Genomic DNA, 27,615 nt, shown 5'->3' with positions numbered 1-27,615 from the left:
AACATTTTGCGAATATTTGGTCAGAGATGTGTAAGATATTCAACTTTTGCAACATCCTGTAGGTGTAAATATAATATGTATTCTACTTTGGAAGCGTTTTTAATTTGTTTTTTAATTTTTAAGTAAAATATAAATTATTAAGCTTTAATTTAACAGCAGTGCAACAAAATCAAATAAAATCAAAAAGCATTGAAAACTAGTCATCACATATGATAAGCATAGTTCCCCAGGTGAACTACTATATTGAAAACAAAGATTAAGAGTCAAAATGAATGTATACTATGACAAAATCAGTGCATGCTATTAAAATACTGTCTAATGTGCCATTGTTTAAACATTGCACTTTGAGGGTGTTTATAATTATAATTTATTTATGTTTCATTCACGGGAAAGATAGGCTAGATGTAAACAAAGAATTACGCCATTTGGCAACCTCAATCACGTTTTTTGGCTTGGAAAATTGGTGCCAAGCAGATTGCGAATGCAAATCCAATTGTTTAACTTTTTTATTCATTCAGGAGAAAATCCCCAAAAGTGGCATAGTGGCAACCCTTCTGGAAACCTATCTGTTTCCTTTCGGTCTATGTATTCCATGAACAGAGTTTGTATGTAATATTTTGTAAGGTGCATATTTTATTGCCGTTAGTAGACTTTCATTTTTGTTTTACTTCAAAAAAAAAAAAAAATTCTCAGTACAGTTATCTAAAAATTCAGATCTTAATGGCAAGATCCATTGACCATTTTAAATCTAATGATTTTTTTTCTAGAGATAGAAACAATTTCAGAGAAAGATGATAATTTTTTTCATTTCTGTTGCAAGAAAGAGCAACTTTGATTTTGTGTCGAATTTAAAAATGTTGTTTTCAATTTAAAAAAAGTGAAAATGACATTATTTCACTGAAGGGTTATTACGGGCTAGTGAATTATCATAAAATCACGAGAGCTATGGCTCTAATAACTCGTACAACCCCTCCCCCTGAAAGTAACTTCTGTCTGCACTACTGATATATATGTTGAGAGGTTTATTATGTTTAAATATGTCAAATGATGTTACCAGTTGGACACAAAATGCAGACCAGGTTAACTTTGTGTTGTAAAATTATTCTCTTCAGATTTTATAAATGATTGTGTTGCAAATCTTATTTAGGTTTGAATTTTCCAGTCAATTATTATTATTATTATTTTAAAAATTCACGAATGTTTAGCTATTAATTTTTGTGTTCATAAAATGCCTTTAAATTAGAAATTGAAATGTCATTTTATTTTAAATAGTAGTTATTAAATTTCCATTTGGTAGGCAATCACAATGGTATATAACCATTTTCTTCAAATTAATTATTTATTTATAAAAATATTAACTTTACTGATATTTATTTGAATAGCTTAAGATGTACACTAAAAATGACTTATTTTTCTTATTTCAGTCATACCCACCGTATTATGGATCTAGTCAATATTCAGTCACTGTTAGTTCCCCACCTCCACCTCCTCCTCCAGTCAGTTCGCCTCCTCAGTCTCAGGTGACAAATGTAAGCAGATATCTTTAATCTTGTTTTCATACCTAATTACTGTTGATTGAACCTTTGGACATGTCAATGTATCTGTTTTAACTACTCATTAATTCGAGGAGATAACATTTCCGGGCTTATTGGCCGTGGTCTAATTGGAGTAGAAATTCCAGACGTTTCGGCATGCTTTGCTGCAGCCATCATCGGTGGTTTGAGTTTGGTGGGACTAATTCCTGGCTTCGGTGGCTCCGGTATTTAAGCAAGAAGCAGTTTGCTTGTATTTTGACCCACCTATGTAAATTAAAAAAATTATATTAGCCAATACCGGAACTCTATTCTTCCGAGTTGAGCAAAGACATTAAACTATCGCTAGTTAATATTTTCCTTTAAGTTTCTAAATCAAGTTTTAAAGTTCTGAAAAAAGAAAATTGTGAAACTTAAAATAAATCTATCACTGACACATTTTTTATGTGCCATCAAAGAAGGATACTAATGGTATAAGTCTGAAAATGTACATCTTTAGGCTTCTATACTGACAACATAGGAAGGACACGCAGAAAGGGAGGAATCAGGTAAATTCTCCTGGAAATTTTCGAAATTGGTTGATCATATAGGCATAAGGAGAAAGGAATCGGTAGAAAGGGTTCTAGTTCCCTTCCAAGCGATATTTTCAAAGTTGATGTCAAAAACCGCAATTTTACAATTTTCGGTAACGTTGAGGAGAGGGAAAAGAAGGGGTTCCCAAACGATTTTGTTTTCTTAACTTTTTTTTCTTCAAAATTGAAGTCTATTTTAGTCTATCTTTGTTTACAATAGAATGTCGAGGGCTCTTCCCAGAAAATCTACAAAATGGGAAGTTTTAAAAATGCAATTTTAGGTTACCCTTGGTAAAATTAATGGAACAGAGAAGCATCAGGAGCTCTCAACGAAAACGTTTTGACTTTGAACTATTAAAAAACAAAAAACTATCATTGGTCCCATTTAGTGATTGCATTACCGGTAACCCGGTATACCAAATACCGGTATTTTGAGCAATTTTGAAATACTGGTATTTGCTGAGGTAAAATACCGGTATTTACGGTATTACTAGATGAAAATAAAATATAGTTTTAACTAAAGAATTTTTAACTTAACTTATTATATATCTACTTATATTTTCAATGTACATTTCTTTTTCCATGATAAAAAACCAAAATCAGTCTATTGATGCAAAAATTTGCCGTCAAAATCATGAACTAATAGAATATCACGAAAAAAATAATTGCAGAAAGATTGCAAAATGATAGTTTCATTACTAGATGGTGAGATGAATCGCATCTTTGTGCACCATATTTTCATTTTTTCGAGTGCAATTTCAAATGCATTAGTTCTACGAAAATTTGTTCCAACCATTAATTGCAGTAATACTTCATGATATTTTCTTTGAATATTTGTCTCAATTGTACTGAATTTTGGCAAAAAGGTTTTTCGTGTTAGTAAAAAAAATAGTATTTTTTGTCACCGGTATTGGTTTGTTGTCATGTCTCGCTTTATACTTGCCAAGATAACATTTAGAAATTATATAGTGCCTAGAAAATTTGCATAAAGGTTAAGCATAATAATTCAAAACCTATGTTCAGATATTTACATAATTGTAATTGTAAAGAATTTTGAAAAGAAGGCAAAAACGAATAAGAGAAACTAACAAGATTAAATTTAGTCAAGTTTATCGTAAATTTCAAACCAGAGGGCTAATAATAAAAATTAAACCCAAACCTCTCCTGCTCAAGAGAAAATGATGTTAGTATTCTAAAAATATGGTCTCTCGGAAAAAAATTACAACTAGCTATAAATTTTTAAAAAAGTAATAATACACACAATACAAAAAAAAAACACACACACACACACACACAAAAGGATTTATCCAAAAATAACACGCAAGAGGCCGAATTATTTGAAGATGAAGGACTTCTAGACAATTAGAGGAGGTGTATCGCACATTGTTAACAGTACCACTCACCTGCATGAATTCAGGAAGAGTATTTTCAACTGTTGGAAAGTTGAGCGCTAAATGAGTTCTAGGCTCAGAAACAATTAAATAGATGCATTATGTTTTTTACTATAACATTAATTATGTTAATTTTTATTATGACATTTGTTCCTTCATTTTACATTTGTTCGCAATACGTTTTCATAAATAATACAATTTTTTTACAAAATTTTAAAATGTGGCAAAGAAACAATATGTTTCCAAGCATTTTTTGAAAGATTTCAAATACCAGTATTGATACCGGTATTACGTTTTAAAATTACTGAATACCGGTATTGAATTTTTGGTCCAGTATTGCAATCCCTAGTCATATTTGAGAGAGGAGGAGGCTCAGTGATCTCATTTGGAAGCATTAAAAAACTGAAGTATACTCGACAGAATTTTAAACTACATTTAGTTACTATACGGAATCCAGCGACTCTCCTTCGGAATTTTTCAACATTGAAATTTTAAAAATATAACCTTATTATGTGTTTGAAAACATTAAAAGGAAAGGGGACAGGTTTCCCTAGTGTTTCCCCAAGGTTTTTTAGGAGGGCACCTTGCCCTTCCAGGAGAGTCAGGAGAGGGGTACAGGGTCAGTTTTGTTAAACGTTAGATTATTGCACAAGTTCTCTCCTAATTCTATGTGCACGTAGAACTGTGGAAGAAGAAATGGAAAAGCAAATATTTTGCTGTTCATATAGTAGTACATCAAAAATCCAAATGCAAAAATCCCATGAAGAATAACCCATAACTGCTTGGGAGTTGCTAAGAGACAGATACATTTGTGAAATAAATAATGACATACAATGAATAAAAAATGAAACAAAGTACACATGTAATAGAGGTGGAGTAAGATATATACCTTGCAAAATGGTACACATTTTACCACACGGGAAACTGGTGTGATCAAAAAATTGGCTTGGTTCAAAACACAGCCAGAAAGTAATCAAGTTAAACTTTTACTACAAAAGCAAATGAAGGATTCAATAGGTAGGAAAAGAATTTCAATATTCTGTGCGCGGAAAATCAGTGAAACATTTCAAAAATGACTTTAAAATCATTTTTTCTTATTGAAATTAGTTCAACTTTTTTGTGTGAAATTGGTGTATTTTTCAGAAGTTCGTTCAATTTATTTTCTATAATTATTGCATAATAATCCCTCACAGAGTACATACAGTGCTGTACAAATTTTTCATTTTACCTATGACCATTTCCATGCTCAATGGTCAAATTAAAAAAAAAAAGCTTTATTTAAAATGTTTCTTCTTTTTTTTTTATTTATAGTAAATAGATTGAATTTCACATCATCTATGCAAAAACTGTTTTTTATGTTTTGCATCTGGCAACAAACTAGCATCAAAAAGAAATTTGTAAACACGTGATGTTGCATGCAAAGTTGATCATTTTCATAGGAATCTTTTTCACAAAAATAAGTTGATGTGTACTATATTAATATTTTTTAAAAGGGGGTGTTTTTGCAGTACTTTAAGGATGCATGCCAATTTTTTACAATAATGACTTAAACACAGTCAAATTTTGCATTTTTGCCTAAGCCGAATTAGTGATGTAAAATACCCGGGTATTTATTTTTAGGGGTAAATACCCAGGGTGTATACCTGGGTAAATACCCAAAATGGGTATTTATTTCAAAAATTTATATTCAACTAAAATACTTTTCTGTATGTATTCCACTATGTATATATATATAACCAACCATATACAAAACAATACATTTTTGCCCAAAAATTGAATTTTGATCACATATTTAAAGAATTATTATGTGAAACAACTTAGCAATCTAATATGATATTCACATTAAATGTGTTGGATATGCCTAATCAATGTTGATAGCTAAATTTCAGATATAAAAAGCCATTCTACAAAAAGTAAAAATCTTAACTGGTTACAAAAAAAAGCAAAGATCAATTTTTTAAGGTTCTAGTCTTTTATAACCCAGTAATATGTCCCTGCATGACATCAAAATGTAACAAAATGTCGCTATTTATTATTACTATTTTTTTACCTATATCTTTTGCAGAAATTTCCTCCAAACCTAGTTCAAGTGTTCAGGCCTATTCTGCATCTCATATATATATATATATATATAATTATTATTAAAACTTGAAGTAAAATATTCTACATTTAGACAGGGCAAATGCAGCTAAAGTGTTAAATGTACTACATATATTACACAATTTAATGTCACACTCGTAGGTAGCATAGTGGCAAGTGTACTAAACAACAACAAGAGACCCAAAAGAATATTAACAATGTAAATTGAAAACCATTTTAAATAGGAAAAGTTGAACAATATGAATATTAAGGTAATTAATGGAATGGGCAGTAACTGCTACGTTGTCAAAGAACTGGAGCAGTTGGCATATTATAATAATTTGCAGGTTTCTATAGAGGTCGGTACTGCGCAAGTCAGTGAGTAATTGCATTTTTATCAAATTCTCAAGAATTTGCTTGCTTATTTCAACTGCGTGGTAATCTTTGTATTGGTCGGTCGACATTAAATGAGTATATTATAAAAGGTGACAAGGTTTTTTATAATGCTGACATGTACTATCCAACCCCCTGGGGGCTGAATAACTTCTCAGTTTATTCTTCCAAACATCCCTAATGCTTCCTTTTTTTTCACTTTGGATATGACGTACCAAGATTAGGATTTTGAAATCCTGAAATTCATCATTGAATTACTTATACTTCTCCAATTATGACATTGAAAATAAAGATTTTTTGGTTCACACGAAATGTTTCTTTCATAATTTCATCAAGAAAATAAAGAATATTATAAAAATTATAATATATACAATAAAATTATAAATATATACAATAAAAAATATTATAAACTGTATAATACATGTGTATGTATCAGTTTTACCAATTATTTCATATTTAGATTTAGGGAAAAAAAATTCTCATTCACTTTTTGCATTTTTTTGTAAAATACCCAGTTTTTGGGTATTTACCGGGGCCTTGGGTAAATAACCAGGTAAATACCCAAAAAATATTTACCTACCCGCTGGGTATTTACCCGATCCACATCACTAAGCCTAATGCATGTAGTGTGAGTCACACAAAACAAAGATTTTTTATTTTTATTAAATAATGCTTATAATTTCAGCTCCAATATTTTTTATTTTCGTTCTATAACTTAATGTCAATACTTTTTCACAATTCATTTCATATAATTTTGAATACTGTTAGAAATAGAAAGATAAATGTGTGTGTAGTGTGAGACACAATTTCGGTTTCGTTTTGCGAGTGTTTGCACTTGGATGACAAAATTCGTCATCAAAATTATAAAATTTATACAAACTAATATTTTAAAAGTATTTGCTATAGATTCTGTGGCTAAAACTCCATCTCAGCGTAGAGCAGAACAAAAAAAAAAGGACTAAGGAAGCCAGGAAATATTTAGATTTTCACAAAGCTGAGACAGAACGTCAACGAATAAACTTCATTTGGGTACCCTAATAGAAGGAAAATTTCAATGGCAATTTTCTGTCACTATCCAAGTGAGGGAGGCCACCTTATCTAGGAAAATTGACCCCCATTCTGCTAAAGAGTTCACGCAAATAGCGGCAGGGATTTGTCCGAATGTTCACTCCATATATGTTCCACAGGAGTTGATAACATCCAAAATGTCTTATTATGTTAAGCTGTGGGCACCAAATGGGATTGAAATCAAGCTGATTCCTGAAACAAGGAGGATTCATTGTTTTGAGAAAGTATCCTCATACAAGCTAAAAATTTCGTTAATTTTAGGGGGAGAAGAATAAAAATATATTCAATTTCACAAATGGGTGCTTTGAGGAACCAGAAGACGTAGAAAACATACATGAAAAATCTTCAAATTTTAATGTTGAGGACTGGATTCTTGTTCCTTTTTCTGGCAAAAGACTAGTAAAGTATTTTGTTGGTCAAGTCATTGGCAAGCCAAGCTTAGGTATCGTGACAGTAAAATTTTTAAAGTTGCATAAGGACTCCTACGTTTTTCTTGGCCTAAAGTTGACGACCTATCTGACGTAGATATAACTTTTTCTGATAGTGCTACAAAGAAACTTCCAGAGCCATTTATTCAGAGCATGAATTATACAATTCAAAATTTTTACTTAAATAATTATGTCATGGGTTAATTTAAATCTTGTAATTCTGCATTAAAACATGTTCTTTGAGATTTATGTTGTCTAAAATATGTCAATGTTGAAAAATAAATGTGTAGGATTTGTTTTGTGTTTCGAAATTGGAAGCTGTAGTGTGAGTCACAATCTATATGTAGTGAGAGTCGCACATGGGAAAAGCCCCCTAATATTTCAAAATAGATTATATTAATAAATATTGCATATTTTTCTTAATTTTGAACCTTCTGGATACATAAATAGAGCAAGTTTTATTTTTAATTTTGTTAAAGAGGAAGATATCCAAAGATATAAACATCACTAAAATATCACTTCCTTTTGCATGTAGTGTGAGTCACATTTGTATTTTAACGCTTCCAACTGTCGTGTAAAGATTTTAGTGAAGAATAATAGGTTGAATAGTTTGTTTCAATGCTAATTAGTAATGCTGAGAAAAAAAAAATAGGAGATAATACTTCAATAAGTTTGTGATAAAGAGAGATTTGTATCTTGAAATTCTCAATTTGTAGTGTGAGTCATGCATGGAATTAACCCTTTATATTCGGTTAACAATAAAAGATATATTTTCATAAATTTTGCTAAAAAATATAATTACATATTGTACTGTACTGTATTGTATGTTATGTATATAGTCAAGGTATAACTGCTTTGAATAAATATCGTACTATTTTCCTAAAGGATATTTTCTATGTTATTTTTTGAAATCTGAAATGCCTTATTCTTTGAATTAGTTTGGACTTTTGATGCCACTCTACTGTATACATGGTTCATTATGAAAGTAATGCACATTTTCTGGAAAAAATGGATTTATTAATCGTACTTGTATTAATCGTAATTCTTCAAAATACTGTCCTCCTGCATCAATACATAAACGGAGATGTGTTTCCCACTCCTCAAAGGTACCATGAAACTCCTTGACGGGAATGTCTCACAGGAACGTTGTAATATGGTTTTCGATATGTTCTACGGTGTCCCAAAGCTTTTCTTTCACCACTCTTTTGAATCTGAAAAACAAAAAAAAGTCGAATGGAGCTCAGTCAGGACTGTAAAGGGGTTGGGGGAACACTGGAGTGTTGCTCTGAGCCAGAAAGTTGTTTTTCGGTCAACGCTTTCGGCACAAGCTTCGCGCAGATCTTGCGCATTTGCACACCTTGGTCACTATTCCATGTATCCCGAATGGGGATATGTGTAGGGTGTCAGCAGGGGGGTGCTGGATGCTCGATTGACTGTCGGAATACAACACTTCGCGTACATGATCTACGTTCTCGTCTGTTCTGGCCGCTGTCGGGTGTACAGAACTGGCCTCGTCGGCAACATCCTCCCGGCCTTCTTTGAACACCTTGTGCCACCTCCCGGATTGTGACCTTGAATTGCAATCCTCCTTGAAGACCTCTTGAAGCATTTGGAATGCTTTGGTTGCATTCTTTCAAAGCTTCACACAGAACGTTATGGTGTATTGTTGCTCAAGTAAACACTCCATCGTTTGCTGTGTTCAAAACTCGAAAAGGGCAATTCCATGGTGTTGGACGTAAAAAATGATTAAAAATTTCTCAGTTTTAATTCTATTTACCAAATATAAACTGTTCCAAAATGATTAAATTTATTTACAAGATACTTACTACATCCCACTGAATAAAAAGTCATGTTAGTTTTTCAAAATAGATCCCTAAAGTATAAATTACAAAACTTTAAGGAGTTGGTGTCGGACATAAACACACAAATAGTAAAATTGATGTGATTAAGATGAAAAAACAACGTAAATAAAGCACAAATATTCGAGAAAATACAGCATATAGCTATTTCAAGGCTACAATGGAGCCTCTTTATCAGTGCAAAAGCTCACCAACACAACCAGAAGTTGCGAGAGAACTGACAAAAAACCAGGTGGACACCGGTATTTATACCAAAGAGAGCCAACCAATAAGAATACAGGAACATGACAACAAACAACCAATCAGCGAACAGCATGTACGCTCCGGGCTCAAAGCAAGGCAAGAGACATCCAATCAGAAGCCAGGAGACAAAAAGAGTGCGAGACACCAAAGAAACAGGAAAGGCAATTATAGAAATTGCTTCCAAATATCATGAAAAAATGGAGTGCTGGAAAAATCATTGACAAGAGAATGAGAATTTTTCCAAATATGGTAAGCTTCCCAGAAATCGAGGTCATAAACCGAAGAACATTTACAAATAATCTTTGCAGATGAAAAATCAAAACAGTTATCAGAAGTCCAGCAATGCTGAGCGATGGAAGAACGAGCAAGTTCTTTATGTTTAACATAGTTTTCGTGCTCTTTCAGACGGTGCTTGAGAGCACGTTTAGTCTGTCCAACGTAGCCAAGTCCACACTTGCAGGAGATGCTATAAATGCCCCAGTTGCTATGGCAATCAATGGGGTCCTTTAAGTTTGTAAATTTTATCTTATTAACTGGAGAAAAAGCTGTATCGAAACCAAATTTCTTCAAAATCTTTGCAACTTGATGACTAACTTTTGGATAATAAGGCAAAACAATAGTATACGAAGCACTAGAAGCAGAAACCTTTTCAGAATGAGAGGGCTTAATTAACTTATTATAAATTGAATCAATGATGCTAGGAGAATAGCCACGATCGAAAGCCACTGCTTTAAGATAAGAAAGCTCAGCATTTAAAGAATTGGGGGAAGAACAGATGTTCAAAGCACGGAACACAAAAGCCTTGAATGAGGCCAACTTTTGGTTTGGAGGATGAGAAGAACATTTGTGAGGAGGTAGTGTAACAGCAAAAGGCTTACGAAACACCGAAGTCATAAATTCATCATTACTTTTAGTAATAAAGACGTCCAAAAATGAAAGAGAACTATCAGTTTCCATTTCAATAGTGAATTGGATGCAAGGATCGATAGAATTTAAAGTAGAAAGTAAAAATTCATTATCAACATGGTTTTGGTCAAGCAAAACAAAGCAATCGTCAACGTACCGAACATAGAACGGAAACGTTATGGTTTCAAAAAGTTTAGTCTCAAAATAGTGCATATAAATGTCACTTAAAATAGGACTCAAAGGATTACCCATTGCTAAACCTTCAGACATTCGAAAGTAAGTACCATTGAACACAAAAGTATTCTGTTCAAGACAAACACGAGTAAGTGAAACGAGTTCCTCAATCTCAAAACTAGAAAAATGATGCTCTTGGAGTCTCAATTTAAGACAATCCAATGCCCCAATAACCGGTACATTAGTGAAAAGTGATTTCACGTCAAAAGAAGCCATCGTTAAACCATGAGGCTTAAAATAACGTAACTTCTGAACAAAATGAACAGAATTTCTGACAGTAAAAGAGTTGCTAACCAAAAGAGAAGAGAAGATAGAAACTAAATACTTAGCAAGTTTATATGAAGCAGTACCAATGTTTGAAACAATAGGCCTCAGCGGAATGTCAGGTTTATGGACCTTTGGTAGAGCATAAAATCTGGCACAATGTGCAACAGAAGGAGTTAAAGACCTTTTTGAAGACTCACTGATGATAGGAGAAGATTTCACAACATTTTTAATAAGATTAACCTCTCTAATACTAGGGTCTTTGTGAAGTGTCACATAAGGACCAACCGCAATGAGCTCATTACATTTATCTAAATATGAACTTTTGTCAAGAATAACAATTTGGCCACCTTTATCAGCCTTAGTAACAACTAGATCAGGATCAGAACACAAAACTTTGATGGAAGAATTAGCATGCTTGCTAAAAGTATTTGAAGTCCATTTGGAATTGAAATCCACAGTATTGGCAATGATATGCCTAATAGAGTCCTTTTGAGAAGCAGTGAGAGCTTAGGAAAAGAAGGTTTTGAACCAGAAGCAAAATTGTTATCAAGTTGATTAATTGTTATTAAGTATGATAATTTTTCATTTAGTAAAATTGATGGTTCACTTAAAAATTATTAAAAGTCTATGAATTTGCTTACATTTTAATTTTAAAAACAGCTTAATTCTAAAGTATACTTATGATTGAAGCATATTTCACAGTTTTCAAATGATATTATAAAGAATAAAATTAGTAAAAAAAATATTTTTAGCTTGGTGTTGGACGTAAATTGTTCATATTGGACGTAAACTATTGCTCTTAAATGTAAATACATAACAATGATTACAGTTATAAATATGTAAATTATATTTTACATATACTTTAACAAAATTAACCAAGTAAATTCAAAAGTAGGATTGATTGGGGGAAGTGGGAAACTGGGATAAGTGGGTCACCCCCTAAAACTAAAATATGCATATGGTTTTTATACTTTTTTACATTGATCATGTCATGGTTCATCACAGTGATTAGTTTTGCATATATTTGGGTTAAATGAAAGAAAACTTAGACAAAAAAAAATCTGAAAAATATTTTTTAGTGAGTTTAAGCAGCATTTTTCAAAGTGTTTCCCGGTTAGCATATATTTTTTTATGATCATTAAACATTCATGTACAGTTTAACTTAGAGTGCATACTGCAATCAGAATTTTTGAATAAGATATTATTCAAAACTGCTTTAGAGGAGGGGCCCCACTTATCCCATAAAATTTCGCTATAAGAGGTCCTCACACTATTGGGTAAGCGGTTCCCCCTATAACAGTGAGGATTTGAAAATCAAAAGCAACTCTGATGAAATATTTGTATTAGTGAAATACGAGACAACTATGATGACTTAGTAGGAATTGATAGTTTAGCTATAAAAGTTGGTGATTAGTTATTTAAAACTTACCTGATAGAAAACCATCAAGATTTATATGGGTTGAATGTTGATAATTGTTCTTCATTAGCCAACTTTACATAGACGCAGTCATTTAATGTTTCCAATTTCTTTTTTCACTCATAGTTATGGCAAATTTGCCAAAATTGATCTTAATCAACTATATTATGTTCATTCAACACACCTTTTCTCAAAAGGGGCAACCCTAAATGCATATACAGTAAATTCACTAAGTTGTTTTCTATGCATTTTTCACTTTAACTTTGATATTAAAGGCAAAAAAAGGAGAAACACAGTTGAAAACATATGTTGTTTAAAGGAATGTAACGGTGTCGGACGTAAAAATTTTTTTACGTCCGACACCTAGATTTTAGTAAAAAATATTCACTCGTTACAAAATGAAAATAGGTTACATCAATGAGATTGAAAATATTACTTTGTACCCAAAAATACATGTATGTAGCTTCAAAATTATTGGCTCAGCATAATTAACTGCCCATTTTGGTGTCGGACGTAAAACACTTAATGTACCCCAGAGGAATTCTTTTACAAATCAAAATGAATTAGATTTTGACACATTTTTGCAACATCACGAGAAACACATTGTATCTTTAAATGGTTATTCATCTCAATTCATAATATTGAGATGAATAACCATTTTATTTTTTCAAATTTTGGCAAATTTGCCAAAATTGATCTTAATCAACTATATTATGTTCATTCAACACACCTTTTCTCAAAAGGGGCAACCCTAAATGCATATACAGTAAATTCACTAAATTGTTTTCTATGCATTTTTCACTTTAACTTTGATATTAAAGGCAAAAAAAGGAGAAACACAGTTGAAAACATATGTTGTTTAAAGGAATGTAACGGTGTCGGACATAAAATTTTTTTTACGTCCGACACCTAGATTTTAGTAAAAAATATTCACTCGTTACAAAATGAAAATAGGTTACATCAATGAGATTGAAAATATTACTTTGTACCCAAAAATACATGTATGTAGCTTCAAAATTATTGGCTCAGCATAATTAACTGCCCATTTTGGTGTCGGACGTAAAACACTTAATGTACCCCAGAGGAATTCTTTTACAAATCAAAATGAATTAGATTTTGACACATTTTTGCAACATCACGAGAAACATTGTATCTTTAAATGGTTCAATTCATAATATTAGTATGTATTTTTTGGAAAAAACAGAATTTCTTGGAGAGTCACCAAATATGGTTTGAAAATACTCAAGATGTTGACCTTAGTTTAACCTCCTGTGACTTATTTATAACTGAAGTGATCAAATTTTAGACAGGCATTTCAAAATATACAACTCTTTACATTTAAAATGACACCTTATTTGTTTAGAAATTTTAATTTTGAAAATTTGATCATCTGGTTGACCTTAATTATGGAATTGCCCAAAACACACTTCACGCAGAGCTACATCTTTCCGCTCACTCTGCTCGAAACAAACTGACGACCAGCTGCTTTCAGAGAAGAAATACCCCACCACATTTCCCCCCTGTTTTACCATGCTGCCATCAATCATTGCGTCAGAATAAAATTACGTGCATTACTTTCATAATGAATCATGTAATTTTATTTGAAGTTGGGAAATGAATGATACTTTGATCTTTTACTTTAAGAATTTTTATTATTTTTATTTTAAAGGCTTTTTGGTGTTTTTTAGGTCATTCTTTACTATGAACTTTTTTAATTCTTTTAAATCTGGTCCTGAATGATGAGTAAATCATATAAATGTGTTTATACTAAATTACTTTTGAATAATCAGGTAGTAACAGCTTTCAAATCACCTCACAATTATGTTTTTTTTCTTAGGGGTTTGTCGTATAGTTAAAAATTTCCTGGGCTAGTAAAATTTCTATAAATTTCCTAACCCTACAGATATTTACAAATATTTGTATATTTTTATGTGTTGAGAGTAGACACAATTTTTTATTCTTACTTATTTTATAAAACATTTCATTCTTTAATCATTATATATAATTTCATTATTGATGAAGTTTCTGAATTTCTTGCATTCTAAATTGATTAATCATAAAAATTGTTCAGTCTTACTTAAGCTTCTGCTTGCTTCTATTTTATTGCTGTGCTACACTCTGCTTTGCTTCTTAGGGCTCTGGTGGAGGATACTATACCCCTCGTCCATTAACTCAGGTGAATTTTGTGCTTTTATTAAAATCTCTCTTAGTTTTTTAAGCATTAAAGTGCAAATCTGGAAATATATTTAGACCAGGTTAAAATCACACCCTATTTTGTAGAAAGATGATTGAATAAATTTGTTCCTTTTCTGATATGCCTAATTTTTTTCCTGTGGGGGAAAAAAAGAAGTATGTTAACTATAGTTTGGGAGCCCTAATATTCACTCCACGACTTATTTCTGGTAAAATCTTATTTAAGGAAGGCATTAAAAAGGGTGCCGGTCGCCTTGTCTAATGGTCAGAGTAATCTGACTGGGATGGGGAGGTCTCGGGTTCAAATCCCGGCTTGGGCATGGATGTACTTTCTCTCTCCTGTCCTTGTGTGAATGTGGTGTTGTGCTGTGAATGGCTGCCTACCCTATAAACGGGTCCTTATGGCATGTGTGTATTGTGGAAGTCGGACTTCACACCAAATTATGGTACAGCTGGAAAAGTGAAGCAGCGCACCCCAAATTGCCAGCCTGGCTGGCACACGACAACAACAATAACATTAAAAAGGGCAAAGTTTATAAGTCAAGTGATATTTTCTGAAGTATGAAGAACAGTTATTGTAAAAATTCAAAACAATATAGTGATAAAATAAAAAAAGTTGCAAAAGATGTTGCTACAATCATACCCTTGTGGAATATTAACCATTTAATGTTTTGTTGCTGTGATTGTCATTAGGTTTATCTGGTATTACCTTTAGCTATAACCATACACAATGTGACCAAAGAAGGATAAACCTCCTTCTTTCCTAGCCATTGTCCACCCTTGGCTGTCGAGCCATTAGGTGAGGCGCTGACCAATATAGATGGGCCTCCCTGAAAAAATCGTTTGGGAATTCTCTACTTTGGTTCAGGGCAGAGCATGCCTTCAGGTGTTCCACGTTCGTGGTTCCGCAGCCACATAGGTGGCACACTGATGATGTCAGGAAACCAATCGGTGGAGGTGTGCGGCAAGATAATCATGCCATTGACAAACCTTAAAAAATAAATTACTTGAAAGTGAAGGAAGATGAAAAATAAGGTTTTCTCTGACCTAAAGGAAACAAAGAGGATTTTTTTGGTAAAGAAAAAAGAGAAAGAAAGAAAAATTGCAAATTAAAACATGCATGCCACACACATTTTAATTGAAGTTTCTCTTTCTCATACTTTTTTTTAAAGGGTTATCCTGGAAAAGCATGTGCTGTATGTTCCTTAGCATAACGATTAACACATTTGTTGCAACCTATCTAAATGAAGAATTAAAAAACAACTTCTATAAAAATAATTTTATGTGTTTCCAGGGAGGTTATTCACCTCATTATGGGAGTCCAAAAACACCATATAGGTTCAAGGTAAGTTATGAGTATTTCATGAACTTTTTATGCACTTGTTAATAGGTATTAAGTTATTTTGAAAAAATGTAAAAAAATAAGATAGTGAAAATATATATTGTTTTTTCTTATTCAGTACAATATTAGACCGGATTAGAAATTCCCCATTTTCCACACTGAGTAATTATTTTTGTAAGAAGAAAGTTTTATTTTGCTTACAAAAATATTGAATTTTTGTTGACAACTTTAATGTGAGCACAATTGAGGCAAGAACTATCTCTTGCCCCAAGACAGAGGAGAGGTTCACCTACCATGTGTACTGGTTATCCCCAAATTTTTAATTTTGTCACTTACATCCCTTTGCTTCATACTGCCTCATTTGGTCACAAATCATCGCCCTAGAGCAGCGTTTCTTAAATTGTGTTCCGCGGAGCCCCAGGGTTCCATGAAGCTCTCTCAGGGGCTCCATGAGACTTGCATGTTTTCATTCCACATCTTTCAAATTTGTCATCTAAAAAATCGATAAAAGTCGCTTCCAAATATTAAAAAAAAAATTACTTTCACTTTCGTATACTAATCTGAGCTTTATTACTCATCAATGTTAGCCACTGTAGGAATAATTTTATTTGTCGCTTGAAATTGTGCCTTTTTAAGAAGCCAGTTTGAAATTTTTCGAAGATCAGTCATAAAGCACCTCTTTTTCACTTTTAAACACTTCAATTTCGAAAAAAATCTGGAAGAAACTATTGACTAGTTTTAAAGTTACTTCAATGTTGAAAAACTTATGGAAGGACATCCCAAATTCCCTTTCCTGCATCATTACCAAATATTGCCTAAAATTGCGATTTTTGATTTAAATTTCAAATATTCTACTATTAACCCATTAAGCGTCGCTATATGAACCACGTTGGAAATATTTAAGTTTTCATGTGTTTGGATGTTCAATACACATCTCTAATCATATGTAGCTGAAATTTTGCAAAAATATTTATTAGGTTAACAGATATTGTATGGTCCCAAAATGGGAGACTTGGCGTTTAATGGGGATAACATATATATCCCTGCCACTATGTTGATACTTGAATAATTTCTGGTTAAATCCAATTAGAATGCCCTAAAATCATTTTTATGTGATTAATACAGCTAGTTATTGGTACTTTAAGTACATATTTAACATATTCAAGCTTTAAAATGTAGAACTTTTAGTTTTCATGAGACCCAAAGCTATAAATTATGGGCCCCCTTGCAACAAAAGCTGTGGAGGCCAGCTCCAGGGGCTAGCAGTGTACATTTACAACGTTAATAAGTATTAGTATGCTAGTTATTTTCAATTTCTTGAGCCGTTCGGTCCCTTAAGGATGTGTCCCCCCCTCCCCCCTCCGCCCGTACATCACTCTAGGTCTGGTTTTCATTCTTGTTTCATTCCTTCTTCTTATACTTTTTTGTTCAAAACGGAACTTTTCCCACACATTTTACTACCTTCTAGCAAAAAGCCTTAGGATTTTCATACACAAAAAGAGAAGAGGTAGGTTTTTTTTAATTATTAACCATGTCGGGGATCGAGCGACGGTAAATGGCAATGACCCGAAGCACTATATAAAATGGCTCTTATAAAATGGAACTAAGATATTTTTGGGCTCCATGACAGTGTATTTGTGTCATTATAGGCAAGGGTTTTTTTACAGTTAACATTTCGACTGCTTCATAACATGTTTGATGACATGATTTATGCATCATCATAATGTTTTTAGAAATAAATGTCCAGCATGCTTGACATTGAGGAATTATCAATGGTTATAGTTTCTCCAATTTCATCCAACAAATTACGATAAATTGAAAACGTGTAAATTGAGACAGTTATCGCATTATCTGTGATCTAAGCGATTTCAGTTAAAACAAATTTTTCTCAACTATCTGAACAGAATTTGGCAATTCACTAACAAGTGATACTGCAATCATCTTCTTGTTTTAAGCTTAAATGTATTATTTTAATATTGTTTGAAGCTCGTAGCAAAGTCGAAAATTCTAACTATATATTTGATTTCGAAAAAAAAGAAGTGAAGAAATTTCTCTATTGAAATTCAACCTCCCTTATTGAAGCAGGAGTCCTCAAGGGGGAGGGAAATACTTTTATGGGGGAGAAATAGTTTTAAAGGGAATTTTGATCTCTTACAGGAATCTCTTTGGTGATCTGTAGAAATTCAGAGAGATGCGTCATCTTCCTTAGGGAGGATTGACACCCCTGTTATTCCAGAACTTTTTTCTAAACAAGTGGAATGTCACTTGTTTTGATAAAAGCGCCTGCTCTTGACCTTGAACAACAAAAGAGTGTTTAAAGTGAGAAAATACAAAGGGGGCTGTGGCTTCCACAGGAAAAAAAGGGAGAGTTCATTCATGCAGAATGGGTTAGGCATGACTAGCTCTGCTAATCAGAACACGCCAAGTCTCCCATTTTGGGACTTCAGTAAATAAAGTCCAATCAAACTCCTTTAAATTGTTTTTCTTGGCCCCTGTTTGCTGTGATTTGAAAAAAGCTCTATTGAGCTTCATATTCCATGTTTCGAATTTCCTACATTCGCATTAATTATTTTTAGGGAATTTTTTTCCCGTGTAATGCAAAAACAAGAAATTTTTGCAAAATTTAAAATTTTTTTAAAAAAGAATTTACATTCCAAACTTTTTTGAAAAAAATTAGGAATAAAGTTTGGTTTTCTATCATTCATTTTAAAAAATTTCAAAATGATATCTTAATTACTTGATGAAGAAAAAAATATTAATTGAAGGTTCCCAAAATGGGAGACTTGGCGCTTAATCTCCCAGTATCTATGACAGCAGTTGAAAGCACAATTTTAACAGTTAACGAGTGAGGACCAATTTAAGTCAACATGACATACAGTAACATCAAAGTTTCGGATTTATAAATATCTTTAAAAATTGTTGTGAAATAAGAGACATTTTAGTTTTTAAGTTTCAAAAACTTTTTCTTTCTAAATTTTAGTGAATTATTAACACTATTGTAGGTAAAACACATCAGTATTTCTTTTCCTTATTGAGAAAATATTTTAATCATATAACTCATGCATAATTTCTGAGGTTATTTGAGGCAGTGAGAAGCAAAGGGATGTAAATGACAAAATTAAAAATTTGGAGATAACCAGTACAAATGATAGGAGAACCTCTCCTCTGCTTTGGGGCAAGAAATGGTACTAGTAGCTCTAGTAGGTGCTGCTGTACAGCATAATTTAGAAAAAAGTAATTATGAAAGCCTAGGGTCTGAACTTTAAACGCGAATTACTCGAGACTCTAAATAGTCCACTCATAGGCGGATTTAGGACTGAGTTCCTGGGGGGGGGGGGGAATGATAGTGATGATCTATTCACATGATTAAAGAAAGAACTGACTTAACAAGTTCTTGTTTTATACTTTTTTATGGTTATTATTAAGTAAAAATTAAAATGGAATTTTGATTTTGTCGTAGGAGGGAATCTTCTGGGGCCATCTGGTTCCGCTTTTTGAGTCGGTTTTTTCGAATTTTCGGAAGAAGGTCAACTCATAAATAATGACATAAAAATTCAATTGCTCGATTTTTGAAGAAAAAATGTAGCTTGTTAAGGGTGTGTCGCCCGCCAAACCTGCCCCCCCCCCATACCTCCTTTGACACCCCACTTTTTTTGGGGGTACCAACCGCCTATGCAAATAAGAGTGTTTTGGTGTTTCATAACAATAAATAATGATTAGTAGTTAGCAATAATTACTATGGTCTATAATGAAGTCTATTTAATTATCAATTTAATGACAAATAGTTAATGTGATAGTCTCTTTGAAATAAGAACCTGGGCTCCCTCAAACAGAACCTTAGCTACGCCATTGCAAACTATTCACACAAAGTTAAGGGTTCCACGAAAAAAGTGAGCATTTAAAAGGGTTCCACTGATCAAAGAAATTAAGAAATGATGGCCTAGAGCAACAATAAAACATTTAACTCCTGGAATAACACTAAGATACCCTACTGTTGCTCTGAAGTGACGAAATGTCTCTTAATAATCACTAAGAGATACTTAATCAAAGTTTTTCTTTATCATACTTGATCTCTCTTTTTTGTTGTCATTCCTATGTGATGTGTACATTTTTTCAAATCTAAATAACTTGCTTTCCCTCCCCCACCTAAAAGTAGGTATACACCCAAAATGTCACTGGCCCGAAATGTCGGGTTCGCCGCCGGTTCGAAATGTTGCTAGCCCAAAATGTCGCAGGCCTAAAATGTCGCCGGTCCAAAATTTCGCCAGTTCAAAATGTCAGCCAGTCCAAAATATCGCCGCCCCAAAATTCGCTAGTTTAATTGATACGAAAAATTTAAATGTACGTCGATGCTTTTCAGCATAAAAGTTGCAAAAGAATATTAATTGTCTTTCAAAGTAAGTTCCTTGAAAAATTCCAAACATTTTCTTCTTTCTATATTTTTAAATGTCACAATTTTCAGAAAATAAATAGTTTTCATAAAAACATATGTTTTTCTGTATATTATTGCAAACGTAAACATACGAAAGAATGGTGGAACGGAATTCTTTTTTTCGTTTGATATGACTGCTACATCTCAAAGCTAGAGACGTACCGAGTAGCACTTTGGCCGAGTAGCCGAGTACCGAGTACTCGGCCTTTTATTACTCGGCCGAGTACCGAGTTACCGAGTACTCGGCCTTTCACTACTCGGCCGAGTTACCAAGAATCAATTATGTTTTAAGAAGAACCACCGACACACATGTGATGAATTTTGAACCTATTGGAATAGTAGTATAAACCTCCTTGTCCATATAATAATTTTTAAAACTAAATTCCTGCTGAAATTTAATTACGCATTATATATATACAATTTTGTTTGTGTCAAAAATTTTACAAAAAAATAATTTTTTAAATTAAAAATAAAATAAATAAAAGGTATGATTAATCAAGTTGGAATTAAAACAAATTACAGTAAAATCCCTCTAATGCGGACACTAACAGGACAAATTTTTTTCTGCAATATAGAGGTGTCCGCAGGACAGGGGTTTAATAATGTTATTTGAATTGGAACTGGGGAATTAAAAATTGTCCGCATAAGAGGGGTGTCCGCTAGGAGGGGTTTCACTGTATACCAATCAATTATAGTTCTAATCTGCCAAACATAAATAATTTTTAAAAGCAGATAAAACAAATGTGCAGGAACACTCCAGACACGTGTTTCTGCCTCCCCCCCCCCCCCCCCCCCCCGTTACAAGGAACGCCTTTTTCAGTGCATAACATGTGAGCTAAAGAATGTAAAGACATTCAACAAAAAAATACGACTTTTGTCGGATTCCTTTAAATCTACGAGCCCCCATTTTGTGCATTGAAAAAGGAATTCCTTGTAATGCCAAAAACACGTGTCTGCAGAGTTCCTGCACTGTACTTTTAAGGTTGTTTTTATTTTTTAAGCAAAGGTATTTTTTACTTTTTTTATAACTAATTTTTGTTTGTAGAAAAAATCCATTTTTAATATAAAAATTTCATATTTTCTATACTTACATTTTTTGCGTAATTTTTAATAAATAAGTTTTATTAACTTTGGGGACATTAAAATAAAGATTTATTCCATTGAAGCATTACAAACTTCATTATTCTCAAAATTTAAATTTGACTTATAAATTTTAATTGTAAATGATTGCAGAATATAATGCTTGCTCTTTTTTTATAAATTTTAGTATCTGTCTTGGACAATATTCAATTTTTTGCAACTACTCGGTATTGGCCGAGTATCTGATCAGAATTTGGCCGAGTACCGAGTACTCGGCAAATTGGCCGAGTAGGCCGAGTACCGAGTAGTTACCGAGTACTCGGTACGTCTCTACTCAAAGCGTAATGAAAGATTCAGACAAAAAATTGGTATGGAAGTTAAACTAAATGGAGACAGGAACTATTTCTGTTAAAAATGATTTTTTTACTTCCTTTTGCCAAAAAGGAAGTATTGTATTCGCAAAAAAAATTTCACTCAAAAATCTGCCTTAATTTCCATTTTGCTCGCCCCTGAATGAATACTATTGAGTTTTTTTTTCAACCCGACCACACGTGGATATATGCCTAGAATGTATAGACACCCGAAATATTTTGACGATACCCGAGTTAATTACAAGGAGTTTTCTCATTACTTCTGTATGTACATATGTATGTGCGTTTGTACGTATGTGTGTATGTGCATATGTATCTCGCATAACTCGAGAACGATATATCCTAGAAAGTTGAAATTTGGTACGTATACTCCTTGTAGGATCTAGTTGTGCAGCTCCCTTTTTGGTTGCATTCGGCTGCTCCAAAGGGGGGTTTTCACACCCTTTTTTGGGGAAATCATTGTTAACTTCAATGCAAACTCAAGTGGTGTTATAATTTGGCAAACACTTGGCAATATATCACCAAGCTTTTGGTCGCCAACTTGGCGACAAATTTGGCATTTTTTTTTAAAAATCTGGTTTCAATTTGGCCATTATTGTCGATATTTAAAGAGTAAACCATTAAATCACATTAAAACTGCCAGTATTGTGAAAATTAATCTGTGTAAAACATTTTTTTTCCTGCTTCGGTTCGGTTCGCAACAAACTTGGGTTGAAAGTATTTGAAGTGTTTCTTTGCCTACTCCAAGTTTAAGGCACTAAGTCTGGTTTATTTTTATGATCTGGAACCTAAATTTACGAATTTTTTATAATTTACTTATTTATTTCTTTGAAATTTTATAAGTTAACAGGGGTCTGTCCAGGATTTTTCACAAGGTCCGTTTTTTGTGAAAAATCATTTATTTTTTGTGAAAAATCAATTAATTTTGTGAAAAATCAAATTTTGCAAAAAAAAAAAATTATTTTTTTTTAACGAAGTTTTTGAATTTTGAGATGGCGCAAACTGCATCATTGACACTTAAAGTTGAGTGTTTTCCCTCTTTTCTGTTGAGAATATCATTCTTGGGTGTTTTTCGAGTATTGGGGTATGGGAGGGCGGCATCGCTCTCTTGGAGATGGTCACCCCTCAAGTATCAATATTTATTTACCATTCTATATTATGTTAATGTTATATGTATAGTATTTAAAATAATTGTAACAAAGAAATTCAGGCAAGGGTTCAGCATTTAACTTTTAGAACCAAGACATTGTTAAAGAGCACAAAATTTTGTTTAAAACTTAAAAACTCCATGATTTTTACAAAAAAAAAAACTATATATATATACAGTAGGCGTCGCTTAATGTGATCACGGTTAATATTATCATTCGCCTAATGTTATCAGAATCAAGTCCAGGAACACTTGTATGTTAACGCACGTTAAAAAAGTCGGATATTGTAATCAGCATCTTCGTTTATTGTTATCACTTTTTCATAAACTTTCAATTTTTTCCCCGTTTTTATTTCTCAATTAACAGAAATACATAGGCAAACCCTGACGAGACTAACTTTCTGTGAAGCATTTTATGGTTTTCAATAGCAGTTCAAAATTTTTCTAGGAATGAAGCTACAGAAAGCCCCCCCCCCCCCCCAGTGACCACAGATTCCCCCTAAGAAAATTTTCTTTTGTACCTAAAAAAATTCAGTCTCTGGACATGTTGCAGGCATTGATGTAGGACCTCCATTGTTGCCATTACTTTGTAAGCTGTTAAAGAAGTCGAGCTGTTAAAGAAGTTGTGTCGAGATTGAAAACAAAGCGAAGTTAAGTTAAATTTTAAAACAACAAGCAAAACTATGCTGGAAAAGATAGAAAAGCTGAATGGGGGTGCTTTGAAACTGGTTTACGAATGTCAGGGAAAATGGTCATATTTTACTTCACCTATTACTATGTGATTAAAAATTCCATAATTTAACTTTAACTATTTATAATTCAGATATTTCCATTCTGTTAATTTAATAACTTATAATTTAAAACTGTGTTCAGTTGAGTCATTGTGATTTTAATTTGAGGTTGCCAAATAAAGCACCCTAATTGGGAAAAAAATCATTATTTTGTGTCTCCTGAAATCTTTTCGGTTATTGTTATCAGTCGGTTATTGTTAGCAAATTATATTTGTCCCAAAGTGCATTAAGCAGCGCCTACTGTATATATATATATCACCCGCCAGACGCTAAGTGGAGATAAGTTTAAAGTTGGTAACCCTATCTGAAGCTATCACATTTTCCTCCCATCCCTACTATCCTTTGCAATTCTAAGTTCATTTCGTTGTATATTATTGTTTATTAAATCATGAGCGGGAAGAAAAGTGCTTATGACTGACTTAAAGTTGACGCTTTTTCAGAGAAGTTTACAACACCGCTGCATAAAACAAACAAGCAAAATTATAAACCAAACTGACTTTCAGCTGTTAATTTCTTTCAACGAAACCAACAACAAGCATTATATTTATTTGGTCTAGTAGTTATTTATCGCTTGCAGGAGCTTCACAAGAGTGCCGATTTTTTTTTCTTTTGCAAAATTAGCAGTTTTTGTATAAGTTGATCCTCTAATTTAACTACAAAAAAGGTTCGAAACAGTATCGCACGGAAATATGCTGCGTTATTTTGATTTGAGATTTGCTCTTCCAATAAACAATTTGTGAAAGATCCGTTTTTGTTTATCAGAATTTTGTGAAGGGTCCGTTTTGGTTGGTCTGGATTTTGTGAAAGGTCCGTTTTGGTTGATCGAATTTTTGTGAAGGGTCGGTTAACGGACCCAAATTTCCTCTGGCCAGACCCCTGGTTAATATCAAAATTTTCCAAAATTTTGGGCGAATATATATATATATATATATATATATATATATATATATATATATATATTTTAATATTAATTTTCATTTTCAGTTAAAATTTAGGTTCAGATCATAAAAATATACCAGAAAAACATGCATGAAAAGTTTTACCGAAATTTATAAGAAACTTTCTGAGATATCACGTATGCAAAACAAGAAAGCGGCACCTGAGAAAAAGAGGCTTAAACAGCTGCTGTTAACATAAATCTCTGTGGGGGACGTTAACACATTTTTACGATAATTTGAAAAGTTTTTTGCGTATGGTAATAAATAAGGTATCAAATTGTTCAGAATTGAATTATGCATAACATATATTTTTTCTAGAAATTAAATTTTTTTGAAGGTTTAAGGTCCTTAGACCCCTTAAATTAGCGTAAAAGGAAGTCAAGTGATGCACACATCAGCTTGTTTATTATTTGTGCGAGTAATATTTAGCATAATTAAGTAAACAATGAAATGTGCATTAAATTTAAAGGTTAAATCCTTCAAGATTCCCTTAGATCATCGCAAGATCAGCCAAAAGAGGGAGATTGAGCAAGATATTAAAAAAAAAAAAAAAACAACTAATTTAGTCAAATATTCCTTTTTTTTCCTGTAGAACTTCAATTACCGGGGATTTTAAAGAAAATCTGAATTAGCATTCTTTCACAATTTTTGTAATAATTTGCTACTCGAAAGATTGATTCCTTCCAAGAACAATTTATTAATTTTTTTATTATTATCATTATTAATAATATATATACATATATATTTTTGAACTACCAAACCATATATAGAGCTGGGAAAATTACAACGAATTCAAATTTGTATCTCTTGCCATTTTTGACTCGTATCCTCATATAAATAATAGCCGATGATCGAGTAATCCGCATGTTTTAATCAGGGCCAGATTTGGAAGTGTGGAGGCCTCAGGGCAATGAAGGAGTGGAGGCCTCTAATCAAGGTTCGAAAAGATCATCATATTTTCGAAAATATTCAATACTTTGATATATATCCGAATATTTTTATGTATATGTATATGTCCGATATTTTCAACCCGTGAAAGTTAGGATATTTTGTAAAAATTTTACTGTGGGAACCCTTTTGCTGTAAAGGTCCCTGGGCAGTAGCCCCGCCTGCCCTCCCCTAAATCCGGCCCTGGTTTTAACAATGAAAAAAACTCTCGCCACGGCATGATAATTTGGTTATATGTTTTTGTAATGTTTAACATGCAGGGAAAGGCTTTATTTTGTCAAGGCTGAACTCGATCCAGCAACTTACCAGTTTTACTGGTAATACAGTAGAATACCTTTATAAGGCCGACCCATATAACGCAATTCTCTATAAACCGCACAACTTTTCAGAAGTAAACAATAGGTTTTAAAGTTTAAAAAATACCTCTGTTTTTCTTTGCAAACATAAAAATTGTTAGGCAAATTAAATTTTGAAACAAAGTTTCATCTTTCCATCTTAATTAAAAGCTTTTAAATGAAAATTAGTACTAACAGTAAAGATAAAATACCAGATGGCTCTTGAAAATGCAGCTGTTATGCAAACCATGTAGCTAGCAGAAGTGCAGGATAAATTCACTTTTTTTTATTGTAAAACATATTTATTTGTGAATGACTAATGCAGTAATATTAGTGCTTTAATGCTCATTGCAGATAAAACTCATTCTGAAGTGCTAATTTATAGATATATTTTGAATTTCAGTTTCAAAATTTTTGAAATGATCTATATAATGCAAAAATCTGTATAACACAAAAGCTCTGGTCCCAAGGTGTGCGTTATAACGGTCTTCTACTGTAGTGTCATTTTAGAATAATGAAGAAACTAAAAAATGGTCAACAATGAACGCTACCTACTGGAGGTAATCCTTGGTAATTATTGTTAATCCACTGGATTTAAGGTTAAAATGTCAACTATCAAAATATCACCAAACAGGCAATGACTTCGTTCAAACGTAGAAACAATTTTCACCCGTCATACCATGACGAGCGATTTTCTAGTTTTTAAATAAATGAAGTGTTTGTAATTGATTTCAGCGCATAAGCAAGGCTTTTAAAGGAATTTTCAATTGGAGAGTAAAAGCACCGAATGTTGGGTGCCCTTTGAATTCGTCAATTACAACAAACGTGATAAAGTAAAAACAATAATAATGTGCATGAAATGAAAATATAGAAATCTGAGATTAGGATTATTTCAGTTTGAAATCTTAAACAAATTTTTAGCAGTGAGTATTTTTTTTCCAAAATTTTGAAATCTGAAAACAACCCTTTAAAACGCCTAGCAGAACAAGAACAAATTTATAGAAAAAGGCTGTGGGCTCGAAGTCAGAGACGGACTGAGTTTGGAGTAAAAGCATCGAAGTCGGAGTTGGGAGTGTCAAAGGTTTGAAGTTCCAAGAGTCAGAGTTGGTCATTTTCCCTCAAAGTCCGCAACTCTGCCATTGCTAGCGGAGCTCACTGTAAAAAAATTCTGAAGCGTTACTGTTTATTTCCGCGGAACATTTCGGATTTCGCAGGTTTTTATCCCTTTCTTGAGAAAATAAAGTATCTTTGTCAAAAAATTTCCTGAATTGCTACAAGTTGCACAAATGCAGGCTACTCACTCTTGTGAAAATACTTAAAGCTACCAGTATAAAGGCTAACTGAGCGATTACGGCCCGTCGAGATTGACAAAGCTCCCAATAAGAGAGAATAAGTCTCTGGATTCCGTAGCTTTACAAAAACTGCAGGCGAGTTAGATTCATGGTAATTGCCTGCAATTCCGTCTTAGCTCTGGTCATGTTTCCAATAATACTACAGGAGCTTTCTTGGAAAAGTTATTGGCTCTGACATCTGTCCCGCTGCTGCTTCCTAATATTTTATTTGATTCCGTTCATCATTTCTTCAGAAATGTCAGTTACGCATATCGATGAAAACATTCAGTTGCTCCTCTATCATGAACGAATTGACGC

The 27,615-nt window shown here is 32.8% G+C and overlaps 1 protein-coding gene across 1 annotated transcript in view; it reads left to right on the top strand.

Annotated features, from left to right (window-relative positions):
* The window catches only part of LOC129228074 (uncharacterized), a 60,705-nt gene that overhangs the window by 10,806 nt on the left and 22,284 nt on the right, over positions 1 to 27,615 (top strand). Inside the window, exons 3-7 of the mRNA XM_054862708.1 lie at positions 1,425 to 1,529; positions 7,473 to 7,482; positions 11,407 to 11,429; positions 14,524 to 14,565; positions 15,877 to 15,927. Of these exons, the coding sequence (XP_054718683.1) occupies positions 1,425 to 1,529; positions 7,473 to 7,482; positions 11,407 to 11,429; positions 14,524 to 14,565; positions 15,877 to 15,927 (231 nt within the window). The remainder of the gene's footprint in view (positions 1 to 1,424; positions 1,530 to 7,472; positions 7,483 to 11,406; positions 11,430 to 14,523; positions 14,566 to 15,876; positions 15,928 to 27,615) is intronic.

This window comes from Uloborus diversus, chromosome 8 (genome assembly GCF_026930045.1).
Source record: "Uloborus diversus isolate 005 chromosome 8, Udiv.v.3.1, whole genome shotgun sequence".
In the NCBI taxonomy this organism is placed as follows: Eukaryota; Metazoa; Arthropoda; class Arachnida; order Araneae; family Uloboridae; genus Uloborus; species Uloborus diversus.
The sequence above is the reverse complement of the archived record's forward strand: the minus strand, read 5'-3'. Positions and strand labels throughout refer to the sequence as shown.